This window comes from Saccopteryx bilineata, chromosome 1 (genome assembly GCF_036850765.1).
Source record: "Saccopteryx bilineata isolate mSacBil1 chromosome 1, mSacBil1_pri_phased_curated, whole genome shotgun sequence".
Lineage (NCBI taxonomy): Eukaryota > Metazoa > Chordata > Mammalia > Chiroptera > Emballonuridae > Saccopteryx > Saccopteryx bilineata.
In genome coordinates this window covers 157,172,982-157,184,636 of record NC_089490.1, presented here as the reverse complement: position 1 = coordinate 157,184,636, position 11,655 = coordinate 157,172,982, and the positions used below count along the sequence as shown (strand labels likewise).

The 11,655-nt window shown below is 53.0% G+C and overlaps 1 protein-coding gene across 3 annotated transcripts; it reads right to left on the bottom strand.

The window, feature by feature from the left end:
• Positions 1-881: 881 nt before the first annotated feature.
• CIRBP (cold inducible RNA binding protein) lies at positions 882-6,152 on the bottom strand. Of its 3 annotated transcripts, XM_066277645.1 has the most exons (8): positions 6,020-6,151; positions 4,538-4,646; positions 4,343-4,449; positions 4,110-4,248; positions 3,928-4,009; positions 3,743-3,813; positions 1,202-1,333; positions 882-1,034 (listed from the first exon to the last, which is right to left on the bottom strand). In XM_066277645.1, the coding sequence occupies exons 2-7, from the start codon at positions 4,638-4,640 to the stop codon at positions 1,329-1,331; spliced, it is 507 nt and encodes a 168-aa protein (XP_066133742.1). In that variant the 5' UTR covers positions 4,641-4,646; positions 6,020-6,151; the 3' UTR covers positions 882-1,034; positions 1,202-1,328. The 3 variants fall into 3 exon arrangements, with proteins under 3 accessions (XP_066133742.1, XP_066133733.1, XP_066133725.1); XM_066277636.1 differs by lacking the exons at positions 882-1,034; positions 1,202-1,333 and adding an exon at positions 2,541-3,364; XM_066277628.1 differs by lacking the exons at positions 882-1,034; positions 1,202-1,333 and having other exon boundaries at positions 3,371-3,813; positions 6,020-6,152.
• Positions 6,153-11,655: the final 5,503 nt, after the last annotated feature.

Genomic DNA, 11,655 nt, shown 5'->3' with positions numbered 1-11,655 from the left:
GCCAACCAATGGCCCGCAGGGGCGGAGCTAAGCGCTCGGAAACACCCCGCCCCCTAGCCGCTAACCTCGCTTCACCTCGAGCCGAGCCATTCTGGACTTTTCCCACAGTGCTTTGGGCCTAATTAGATGTGTATGTTGGGCTTCAGCCCGGCATCTAACACTCAGTTCATCCTGCCCACAGCACAATGGCCACAGCCATTCAGAGCTTCCAGTTGGACAGACTACTCAAAAAAAGCAGGGTGCCCGGAGAACGGGCCATAGGGAAATTGGCGCCTTCCCAGGAATGAGATTCCCAATCACATAGTGGGGTCAAAGACCAGCACAAGGTGCAAGATCATGCCAAGCTCAGCTCAGTACTCTAAGGGCCTCTCTTCCACAGGGTCCTGGGAACTCCTGCTGTTCTGATTCCCAGTCCCACTCCTGTGCTGCAAGAAAGGATCTCCTGTCTTAGTCTGGCCATCCTGACTACACCACCCTCCCCATCCCCTAGGCATTGTGCTACAGACTCAAGGCCTCAGAATTGGGGCCCAACCCCAACTTTGCATCCTAAGACTAGACAGGAAACAAGCTTGGCTATCTGGCACCACAGATGAAGGTGCTCAAGGTCATTGTGCCAATACCTTCATCAGGGTCCTGAAAGAGGTGCCCACCTCAGATGATGGGACTGATGCACTACCACCTCTTCTCAGGCTGTGTGCCTAGATCAACCCAAAATAATGAAGTGACTGGCTGGTCTGTCTGGTTTGGTACAGCTAGCTAGTGCTGTGAACCAAGGCTTTAAGAGGTTTTCTCTAGGGGACTCCGCTTCCCACCCAGCCTCCACCTGAGGCTCAGAGACCCACCCTTCTCAGTGTACCCCAAACCATACTCAGACTTCTAGGTAGACACACCAACTTTTATTAAAATCTGACTTCCACACCCTATCAAACTGTTGACGCTGTTGCAGGTGAGAACTGGCCATGTGCACGTTGCCACACACCCGTCCTCCTGGAGTGACTTGAAGCCCTGCACTTCAACCTCACCAGTAGCACCTGCTGGAAAAATGAGGGAATGAAGAGAGAATTAAGAGCTGGCTCCAGTAGGAGGCACACAAAGAAAACTGCCCCCATCCATGCTGCTGGTGGAATAGGAAACCCAAGAACCCACAGGACCAGGCCAAAGGACAGTGTATGTATCCCCCCACCAACCGAAAAGCACTTACAGGAGACAGGTTGTGAGACCAGGGGGCTGCGCCTCTGGCTCCTGCTCCCAGGTGCAGTCTCTCTTGGGGCAGGACCCCAGGTCACTGCTGCTCTTGGGCCACCCTTCCAAGTCGCACTGGGCTCCTTTCAACCTGTCAAAGCAAAAGAGTGTTACTCCCAGAGCCTTAGACATGCTCGCAGCTGCCCCTCCTCAACTCCCCCGAAACCATTCACAGCTCCTAGGAGGGTCTCAAGCTACTCATCAGGCCATCCTGGCAGAGGCCCCGTCACGGACTGGTGTAACCAGGGCAAAGCCTGAGCCTTGACCAGGCCGTGTCCCATCCCTAAGCAGAGCCAGCTACCCACTTGGGATGGAACTGCTTAGAGAATGGTGTGGGCTCTGAGAAAAAAAACAAACTCATGGTGGCAACAGACATCAGAGTGCTAGTTAGAAGTGACTTAAGGAGATTGAGAAAAAACTGTCAATTGATGAACAAAAAATCCAAAAGGCAGGATGTTCAGTGCTCTCCAATCCTGCTTAAAGATGGAAACTATTCGCAAGGCTCAACTGCCTGGGCTGCTCGCCTGGCTGCAGGCAGGGAAGGGAGTTGTAACAGCTGGGGTCTGACTTTAGTTCTAGATTGATTAAAAAGAAAAAAAGAAGAAAAAAAAAGAAAAAGAAAAATAAGAAAAAGCAAACAATTCCCCAGGCACATAATTTTACTTTCAAATGAGCTCTTGACAAGAGGAGGGATGTGGACACGAGCAAAAGGAGTTACCTCGAATTACAGGGCTATTTCCACATATGAGCTAGCCAAGGGAGCAGCTTGCGTCTCAGAGGTTTCTGTTGGGCGCACAACACTTCTGTCCTCCGAGGGGCTGCAGCTTCCATAGGCTAGCGGAGAACTCTCAGAACTTGTGAAGCAACAGCAGAGCTAGCTAATGAGCAGTCAGTCTGCAGTCGCCCAGGGACACTGCCTGCCATCCATTCTCTGGCCTGCTTCTAGGCTAAGGCAGTCAGGTCAACGTCAAGTGCGGGCTGTACACTGACCCTGATGATGAACTGCCCGCCCCATTGAGCCCTCTGGCTGCCACTGCCAGAAGCCTCTCAGGGCTGCCTCAAGGTCTAACTTGCCCACTACTGTCACCCATCTGCTCACCTAACCAGGACCAGTAGCAGTCAGCTGTCATAAGGGGCCCGCCAACGTCAGTTAACTCTGCCTTCCTGGTCTAGCTCTGTGCAAGCCTCAGGCAGGACTCAGACCTGCTTCTCAAATTACCCTCTCTGCTGAGATCTGAGTGCCAGGAGCTTGCAGCAGGAGTGTGTTGAGCAATGAAAGGGAAATTGTCAGAGCAAGGTTCGTTTCAGACGGTTTTTTAATCGGCTTCGTAAAGCCAGAGAACTGTGTACAAGAAGAATTCCTTAACCACTTCAAATACAACATCAACGGAATATGCATACGTCTTCCAGTAAAAAAGGACAATATAAATAAACATTTTCAAGAACCTCTCAGGGACATCTCCAAGTCTACTGTGAGCAGTACACAGCAGATGGGCTGTACAGATCAAATCCAGGTAGCCAGGCACCTCTGCTGCCACCCAAGGCGGGTCCTACCATGCTACACTCAGAAACAGTACATGGAATTGGAAAAAAGCCACAGCTTGCTCAGCTTCCAACAAAGAGTGGACATAGATCTGTCCAATCTCAAAGAGACTTGAATCAGGGGACCCAACTTCACCAGGCTGACCCCACTAAAAAGGGAAATAAAAAAGACAACACAACCAAAAACAAAAAACCCATACAACCCCCAATGATTTTCTTTAAAAAAAACAAAAAAAAAGCAAAACAGAAAAAAAAAACCAAACCCAGAAAAAACAACAACTCATGGCTCATGGTAAAAAGAAAAAAGTAAAACCTGAAGTGCTTTTCAAAACGTTTTTAAAACCCTTAAAAACAGACAGCGCTTCCTTAAAATGTAAAGTCTAGTAATGAAGCCATCTAGGGGGTCAGAAGCAGTCAGGCTGTGTTTGACAAGATCAGAACTGATAAAGACTACAAAAGTGGGTACAAGGAGGTGTGTTCACTACACATTAACGATTCAGCGAAGCTCCCAAAATCTTTAAATATACAGCCATTGGAAGGACGATCTTGAGCAGGAAGGATTTTTACTCGTTGTGTGTAGCTGAGAACAAGAAGCAGGTACAGTGTAAAAGCACTGAAGCACGCAACAAGAGGCAGCATTCCACTCCCGGGTCCAGACCTGGAGGGCTCGGCCCTGTGGCCTCAGGAGCAACCAACCCCCCCCACAGCCGAGGGCGGCGGGGCCGGAGGCCACACATGCACTTATGCTGCCTGCTCGGCGGGCCCCTTGTCTCCCTTTCCTTCTTGATCAGTCTGGTCTAGCTCTTATGTTTTGTGATAGAAATAGCTGCTGGCACAGAGACCTTAGAGGGCAATCTTGTCCCTTATGGACAAGTACCATGGCAAGGTCTGAGTGTCGCTCACAGAGGGCACCAAGGCTTGCTGAGCTCCCACCGCAGGCCCTCAGAGCATGACTTACCATAACTGTCGTAGCTGTCTCTATAGGACCCTCCTGAGCTCCGGTCACCATAGCCACCACCCTGACTCCGGCTGCAGAAAATATACATGACTGTTACAGGTTGCCTTAGTATACTCACCCAACCCTGTGCCAGTGTCTCAACAGAAGCCTGAATGAAACACACCCAGGCAGAACCACATCCTCACCTGCTGTAGTAGTCTCTGGAACCCCCATAGCCCCCACTCCTGGACTCAAACCGGCTTCCCCCATAGCCTCGGTCCCCTCCTCCTACAAACAGGGACAGGAAATACAAGTGAGTGCCAGCTCCTACCAGCCGTGCTCCCATTGTGTCCTCAAGGGCCTCCCCCCCCCCAAGAGTAGCACTCACCTCTGGAGAACCCACGGCCTCGACCTCGGCCCCCACGGAAGAAGCCCCGGCCCCCAGCAGAGCCACCTCGGTACCCACGGGATCGATTGTCAGATGACTTGCCAGCCTGGTCAACTCGGATCTGTCGCCCATCCACAGACTGTGGAGACCAAGAGGTTGGCTCAGGTCAGCCTCTGTGCCTCCTTGCCCTGTAAGCATGAACCTTCTGCACTCTCAGAGCAGCTGCCTCTCACCTTCCCATTCATGGCCATCATGGCATCCTTGGCATCGTCGATGTTCTCAAAGGTGACAAACCCAAAGCCTCGTGACCGCTGGGTTTCCCTGTCTTTCACAACCACCACTGTGCAGGGGAGAGAGGTTTGCAGTTGGCACCCAACCTCTCCAAAAGCATCCCTGGCCAGCCACTGCCATTCTGGCACCAACCTCACCTTCAGAAATCTGTCCATATTTTGAGAAGACCTGCTCCAGTGACTGCTCATTGGTGTCAAAACTCAGTCCTCCCACGAAAAGCTTGCCTTCATCTGATGCCATGGTGGCCTGTGGTAAACCATTGAAATCTACATTGAGATCCCCAAGGTATTCATCACTCACCCCTCCCACCTATTTTATTTTATACAAATAACATGCTCATCATGCCTGACCAGGCAGTAGTGCAGTGCATAGAGCATCGGACTGGGACGTGGAGGACCCAGGTTCGAGACCCAGAGGTTGCCAGCTTGAGCGCAGGCTCATCTGATTTGACCAAAGCTCACCAGCTTAGACCCAAGGTCACTAGCTTGAGCAAGGGGTTACTTGGTCTGCTGTAGCCCAGCCCCCCCTCAAGGCACAAATGAAAAAGTAATCGGTGAACTAAGGTGCCCCGGCAAAAAACTGATGCTTTTCATCTCTCCCCCTTTCTGTCTGTCCCTATCTATCCCTCTCTTTGATTCTGTTTCTGTAAAAAAAATAACATACTCACTGGGAACACAATGAAAAACTACTGCCATTTATCACCCCAAAACCATACCCAGAACTTAACTTTATTAGCTGTTAATCCCTTTATCACCCTGGGCCCCCGTCCCCACTCGGATTCCTGAATGGGGCGGTTCTGCCTATTCAGTACAGCCCTGGCTGTGGGTTCCAGGTCACGCCCTCAGGAAACTTTAAAGACTGGACACTAAAGTAAGTTATCTTTTATCCACCCACCTAGCATACTTTGGGGTTCACCCCTTTGCAAACAGGCGCCTAACTCCTAACAGGACGATCGGGGTGAAGAATAACGAAATGCTCGGTCCGCTGTAGGGCGCCTATTGGGGGTGGCCGGGCACTGTGCCTCGGTAGAAAACTGGGATGGAGTCGCTACGCGGGAGGGGGCCCCAACGCGGTGTGGATACGTGGGTCAGGTGCTCCCTTGGACCGACCTTTACCGGCTGAGAACCTGACACAAGAAACACAATCCTGGAACCGCACAACTCGAAACCCAACTCGAGGTGCCGGAAGAGAAATGGGACAAGGGCCTGCCTTTCCTTCGTGCAAAACAAACGGGAAACTGGAGAAGCCAGAGCCCGGGCGAGCGCCAAGATGTAGCCCCACCCCCAGAGCCGCCCATAACGTGCGCTTGCGCCCTGCGCCACTCCATCCGGGAACTCCGCACTCCCGCCATTTCGCGGGGCACAGAATAACACTTGTGGCCGCCATTTTGCGGCGGTGCCCCGCTTTTGGCGAGCCTAGGCCACCAAGAGAACACCTCTGGCTGCAGCTCACTCTGGTCTACAGCTGCCCCTCGCCGCCGGCGGGGCGGACTCCACCCTGGGCCCGCCCAGGCACCACCCCTGCCCAGGGGCGTGCCAACGCCGCCCTGCCTCATCCGGCTGGCCCCCAGACCGCTCGCCGCCCAGGGCTCTTGGAGCCGGTGCCGACTGGGCCCTCACCACTGAGTAGGGAAGGTCCCTGACGCAGAAGAGAAGACAACACAGGAAAAAGAACAGAGCCTCCTAACGCGCGAGTGAAGGGGGGGGTTTGCGGGTCGTCTGGCTTTATGTAGCCGCCACCGAGCTCCGCCCCCCACAGGCCGTCCCCTACGCCGCACTGGCCAATCCCAGGCTCCTCGAGGAGTGGCCGCGCCTCATATACATAAATTGTGGGCCGGACTTGTGTAGGCCATACCCCCTTCATGCTCGGGCGCCGGGTGTTGTGATTGGTGGGAATGAGCAGATCCGCAGTCCTCCGCCTGCCACTGGGGGCGGGACCGGCGGCAGCGGGGCGGGGCTGACCCACTTCCGCGTACCAGCACTAGGAAGGGAACAAAGGGGCCTTCGCGGCTGTATCCTGAGGCTAGAATCTTTGGCGGAACTTTGACCTGTGCTGTGAATGGACAACTGTTGACCTCACCAGGTTCCCATAGACACCGAGGCCAGTACTGATACCTCAACTTCATCTGAACTTCGACAACAATCCTGATATACTTGCCCATATAACCAACACTCCAGCATTCCCACGACCTCAAAGCTCTTAAATACACCACCACTCGATGAGACCTGCCACAAAGCCCACTCAAACGCTTACACTGAAACGTACTCACCTCTGTGGACTCCAATATTCACCACGATCTCAATTTTTCCTACTTCCTGACTTTAGAGTATCTCAACTTCATTCAACCCAGTTTGCCCCCACCCACACCTAACTCCCATACAACTCTGACTTCCCCCCACGCACACCCCAATACTTACCTGGTCAAACTTTTTTTTTTTTTGTATTTTTCTGAAGTTGGAAACGGGGAGGCAGTCAGACAGACTCCCGCATGGGCCCTACCAGGATTCACCCAGCACACCCAACAGAGGGCGATGCTCTGCCCATCTGGGGCATTGCTCTGTTGCAACCAGAGCCATTCTAGCACCTGAGGCAGAGGCCATGGAGCCATCCTCAGCGCCCGGGCCAACTTTGCTCCAATGGAGCCTTGGCTGCAGGAGGGGAAGAGAGAGACAGAGAGGAAGGAGAGGGGGAGGGGTGGAGAAGCAGATGGGTGCTTCTCCTGTGTGCCCTGGCCGGGAATCGAACCCAGGACTCCTGCATGCCAGGCTGACGCTCTACCACTGAGCCAATTGGCCAGAGCTCTGGCCAAACATTTTTGTGCATCCCAACTCTAGACCTCAGAATGACCCCCACCTGGCCTTCCAAGTCCACTACTGGACCCAGTCCTCCAGTTCCCACTGTACCCCTAGGTAAAGCCAGTAGCCTCGGCCACCATCAAAGCCTCCTGGCGCCTGACCAGGTGGTGGCGCAGTGGATAGAGCGTCGGACTGGGATGCGGAAGGACCCAGGTTCGAGACCCCGAGGTTGCCAGCTTGAGCGCGGGCTCATCTGGCTTGAGCAAAGAGCTCACCAGCTTAGACCCAAGGTCGCTGGCTCCAGCAGGGGGTTACTCGGTCTGCTGAAGGCCCGCGGTTAAGGCACATGTGAGAAAGCAATCAATGAACAACTAAGAAGTCGCAATGCGCAACGAGAAACTGATGATTGATGCTTCTCATCTCTCTCCATTCCTGTCTGTCTGTCCCTGTCTATCTCTGCCTCTGTAAAAAAAAAAAAAAAAAAAAAAAAAAGCCTCCTGGCCCATGCAGGTTCAAATTTGATTCAGACAGACAGTAATGAAACAATGGAGCCAAGAACTGGTGGGCCATTATCTTTAATCCTAGCTTGCATCCTGTGCATGAGTAAATACATACAGTGGGAATACACTTCCCTTTCCATTCAGGTCTCCCAAAGCCACTGACTTATCCAAGTATTCCTAGAATCAAAGGTTTCTACCTCACCAGCTTTATTCACCTCTGTTCCCCATCTCCTCTCTGCACAAACTCTGCACAAACTGGCTTCTCCTTCAGCACTCCGCCATCTTGGCTGCTTCTCCTCTGCAATGCTAATTTCAGGAACCCAGCAAGAGAGCCACTGGTCTCCCTTATTTTATAGTGTAGAAATTAAAGCCTTTAAGCCAGTATACAAATAAAGAAGTCTCTGATACAAAGCCACTTATCTGAGGCATAAATGGATTCCTCATAAGAGGGCACCACCCCACATCATGCAACAGTCAAGGGTGTGGGGAAAAGGTTAGTGTTGAGAAGATCTTAGTATTAAAAGGATGGGAAGCCTGACCAAGCGGTGGCGCAGTGGATAGATCGTTGGACTGGGATGTGGAGGACCCAGGTTCGAGACCCTGAAGTCACCAACGTGAGCACGAGCTCATCTGGTTTGAGCAAGGCTCATCAGCTTGAGCACAAGGTCGCTGGCCTGAGCAAGGGGGCACTTTGTCTGCTGTAGCCTCCCCCCACACCCATCAAGGCACATATGAGAAATCAATCAATGAACAACTAAGGAGCCGCAACAAAGAATTGATGTTTCTCATCTCTCTCCCTTCCTGTCTGTCTGTCCCTATCTGACTCTCTCTGTCTCTGCCACAATAAATAAATACATATTTTTAAAAGGGTGGGAAAAGCTGTCTTAAAACTAAGCCTTAGGCTATAAGGATCCTGCCTGCTTACAGCCTGTCCCCCACACTCAATGCAAACTATAAGTGAGCAAACATATACATCATATTTGCAAACTTACTTGACCCACACCCTACATTCAGCCCAGCTCTGGCTTCCTTTCCACCAACACTCCAGCACCCCGGCCCCAGGACACCCAGAACCCCACTCACTACTGGCAAAACTCTGCTCCTCCCACTGCATGGTTTTCCTGTTTTTTAAAGGAATCCCAAGATTTCTGCTATCAAGATAACTGGGTGGGCCTGACCAGGCGGTGGCGCAGTGGATAGAGTGTTGGACTGGGATGCAGAGGACCCAGGTTCGAGACCCCGAGGTCGCCAGCTTGAGTGCAGGCTCATCTGGTTTGAGCAAAAAGCCCACCAGCTTGAACCCAAGGTCGCTGGCTCCAGCAAGGGGTTACTCGGTCTGCTGAAGGCCCACGGTCAAGGCACCTTTGAGAAAGCAATCAATGAAGAACTAAGGTGTTGCAATGCGCAATGAAAAAGTAATGATTGATGCTTCTCATCTCTCTCTGTTCCTGTCTGTCTGTCCCTGTCTATCCCTCTCTCCCTCTCTCTCTCAAAAAAAAAAGATAACTGGGTGGCGCAGTGGATAGGGCATCGGACTGGGATGCAGAGGACCCTGGTTCAAAATCCTGAAGTTGCCAGCTTGAGCACGGGCTTATCTGGTTTGAGCACAGCTCACCAGCTTGAGCCCAAGGTCGCTGGCTTGAGCAAGGGGTCACTCACTCTGCTGTAGCCCCCCCAGTCAAGGCACATATAAGAAAGCAATCAAGCCTGACCAGGCGGTGGCGCGGTGGATAGAGCGTCAGACTGGGATGTGGAAGGACCCAGGTTCGAGACTCCGAGGTCGCAAGCTTGAGCGCAGGCTCATCTGGTTTGAGCAAAAATTCTTCACCAGCTTGGACCCAAGGTCGCTGGCTCAAGCAGGGGGTTACTCGGTCTGCTGAAGGTCCATGGTCAAGGCACATATGAGAGAGCAGTCAATGAACAACTAAGGTGTCGCAATGCGCAACGAAAAACTAATGATTGATGCTTCTCATCTCTCCGTTCCTGTCTGTCTGTCCTTGTCTATCCCTCACTCTGACTCTCTGTCTCTGTAAAAAAGTAATAAAATAAAATAAAAAATTTAAAAAAAAAGAAAGCAATCAATGAACAACTAAAGTGCTGCAACAAAGAATTGGTGCTTCTCATCTCCCTCTTCCTGTCTGTTCCTATCTGTCCCTCTCTCTCTGTCACACACACAAAAAGAGAACCATCTTCACAGGGATCCTCATGCGTTGGGGAGCCCCTATTGCAAGCCAACACCTACTCCCTGCCCAGGCCTTTTTCCTGTGGTCCCCCTTGCATGAGGTGGAGAAAATTAGTGCAGATCTCTGCCTGCCAAAGATCCAAGCTACACCGCTGCCCTAGAAAGTCTGCTGTCAGTGGAAAAAAAGAAGTCCAGATTTGGGAATAGTTCGCCCACCCCTACTCTGCTTTGCTACCCACCCCAGAGAAGTTCCAGACCCACTATAGACCTCTCAGGTGGGTGTAGCTGATGCAGCAAGGACCTCGCTAGGCATGGACCACTTCTCCTAGGCAACACAGGACTCTTCGTGGCCCCCTTTGCATCTTGTCCCCCCACACCACAAACCCTCTTTACAACTAGTCAGCAACAGCTCGCTGCTGTGTCAGCCACTCACGCAGGGTGGAGCAGAGAAAGATATTAGCCTTCAACTCCCTTTTCCACTGACTTCCCACGACCTGACCATCCGGGGCCATGGCTTCCCAGCCCAGGATCAATCTTCAACCACCCTGTTTCATCTGCTTCTTCAGAAAAGTCAGGTCGGCAGCTTCTTGCCCCAGCCCAGGCCAGCGGTTCTCTGCAGTCACTGTACTGTTCTCCATTACCCTCTGAACTCCTCCCTGCCCCTCCTTCTGCGGTTCCCAGTTGCCCTGGTTTTGAGAAGTGCCCTGTTCATTCATTCATTCCAACGGCACACAGTTATTAAGCATTTACCAAGACCTCGATGCTGGGTACAGGCTGGACAAGAATCCACGACTCCGGATACCCATCACCAGATGCGCCTGCACCGGGCATTGTGTACTTGAGTCACAGGTGTGTAACCTGTCTCCACACCCGTTTCTATGGTAACCTGAGTCTGAGTGTCCCTGTGACTCGGTATGTAATCAGAACCGTGTGTATCCCGGGAGGTGCTCTGGAGGCCGGAGGACCACCTTCATCGCTGCTGCAGCCGTTGCGTCATGCTCATCCTGAGAACACTAGAGGGCGCTGCGGCCTAGCTGAGTACCACCACACTGACCCGAGTACCGCCAGGCAGTCCAGCTGCCGGCTGCGTTTCCCAGCGTGGGAGGGGGTCGCAGTCTCGCTCCACTCCTCAGCCTGAGCGCCAGAAGGGGAGGGGAGGGGGTGGCTGGCTCCGGAGGAGGAGGCGACTCAAAATAGCTGCGGGTGGGGGTGAGGCTGCTATTTGCGGCTGGGAACGGTTGGTGCTTGCAGCCTGTCGGCCAAAAACAGGGTATTAGGCCGGGGCGACCGGGTCGCCGTAGTCAAAAACCATCTCCTCCCCAGAGGGCTACCTCCCGAACCCCTACTACGGTACCCACTGCTGGGTAATCTGATCCACCCCTCGCCAGCGTCGCCAGGAAGATGGGTGGTGTGGCTGCCTGGCTCCGGCAATGCCCTCTCCACAGGGTGGATGCCGGGTCATACTCCCAACCCAGGCTAATGACCAGGCATGAGGCAGTAATGACGGTCTGGGCTCTGGACGGGAGTGGCTGGGATGAAAGAAGCTTGTGTATGAGAGACCTGAGGACCTCGTAATTACCCGCTCCCTCCTGGCCTGCCAGGCAGGGCCGGTAGGCCAGGAGGGAGGATGCACCTGCCAGTTGCTCAGCTGGAGCGCAGACCGTCCTGGCTCAAATCTGCGGGGTCTAGTGCCAGGGTGTGGGAAGTGGAGACTAAATGCGTGTGTGTGAGTTGCCAGGTGTGATGCCCATGTGTGCCTGCTGACAGTGGATTCATGG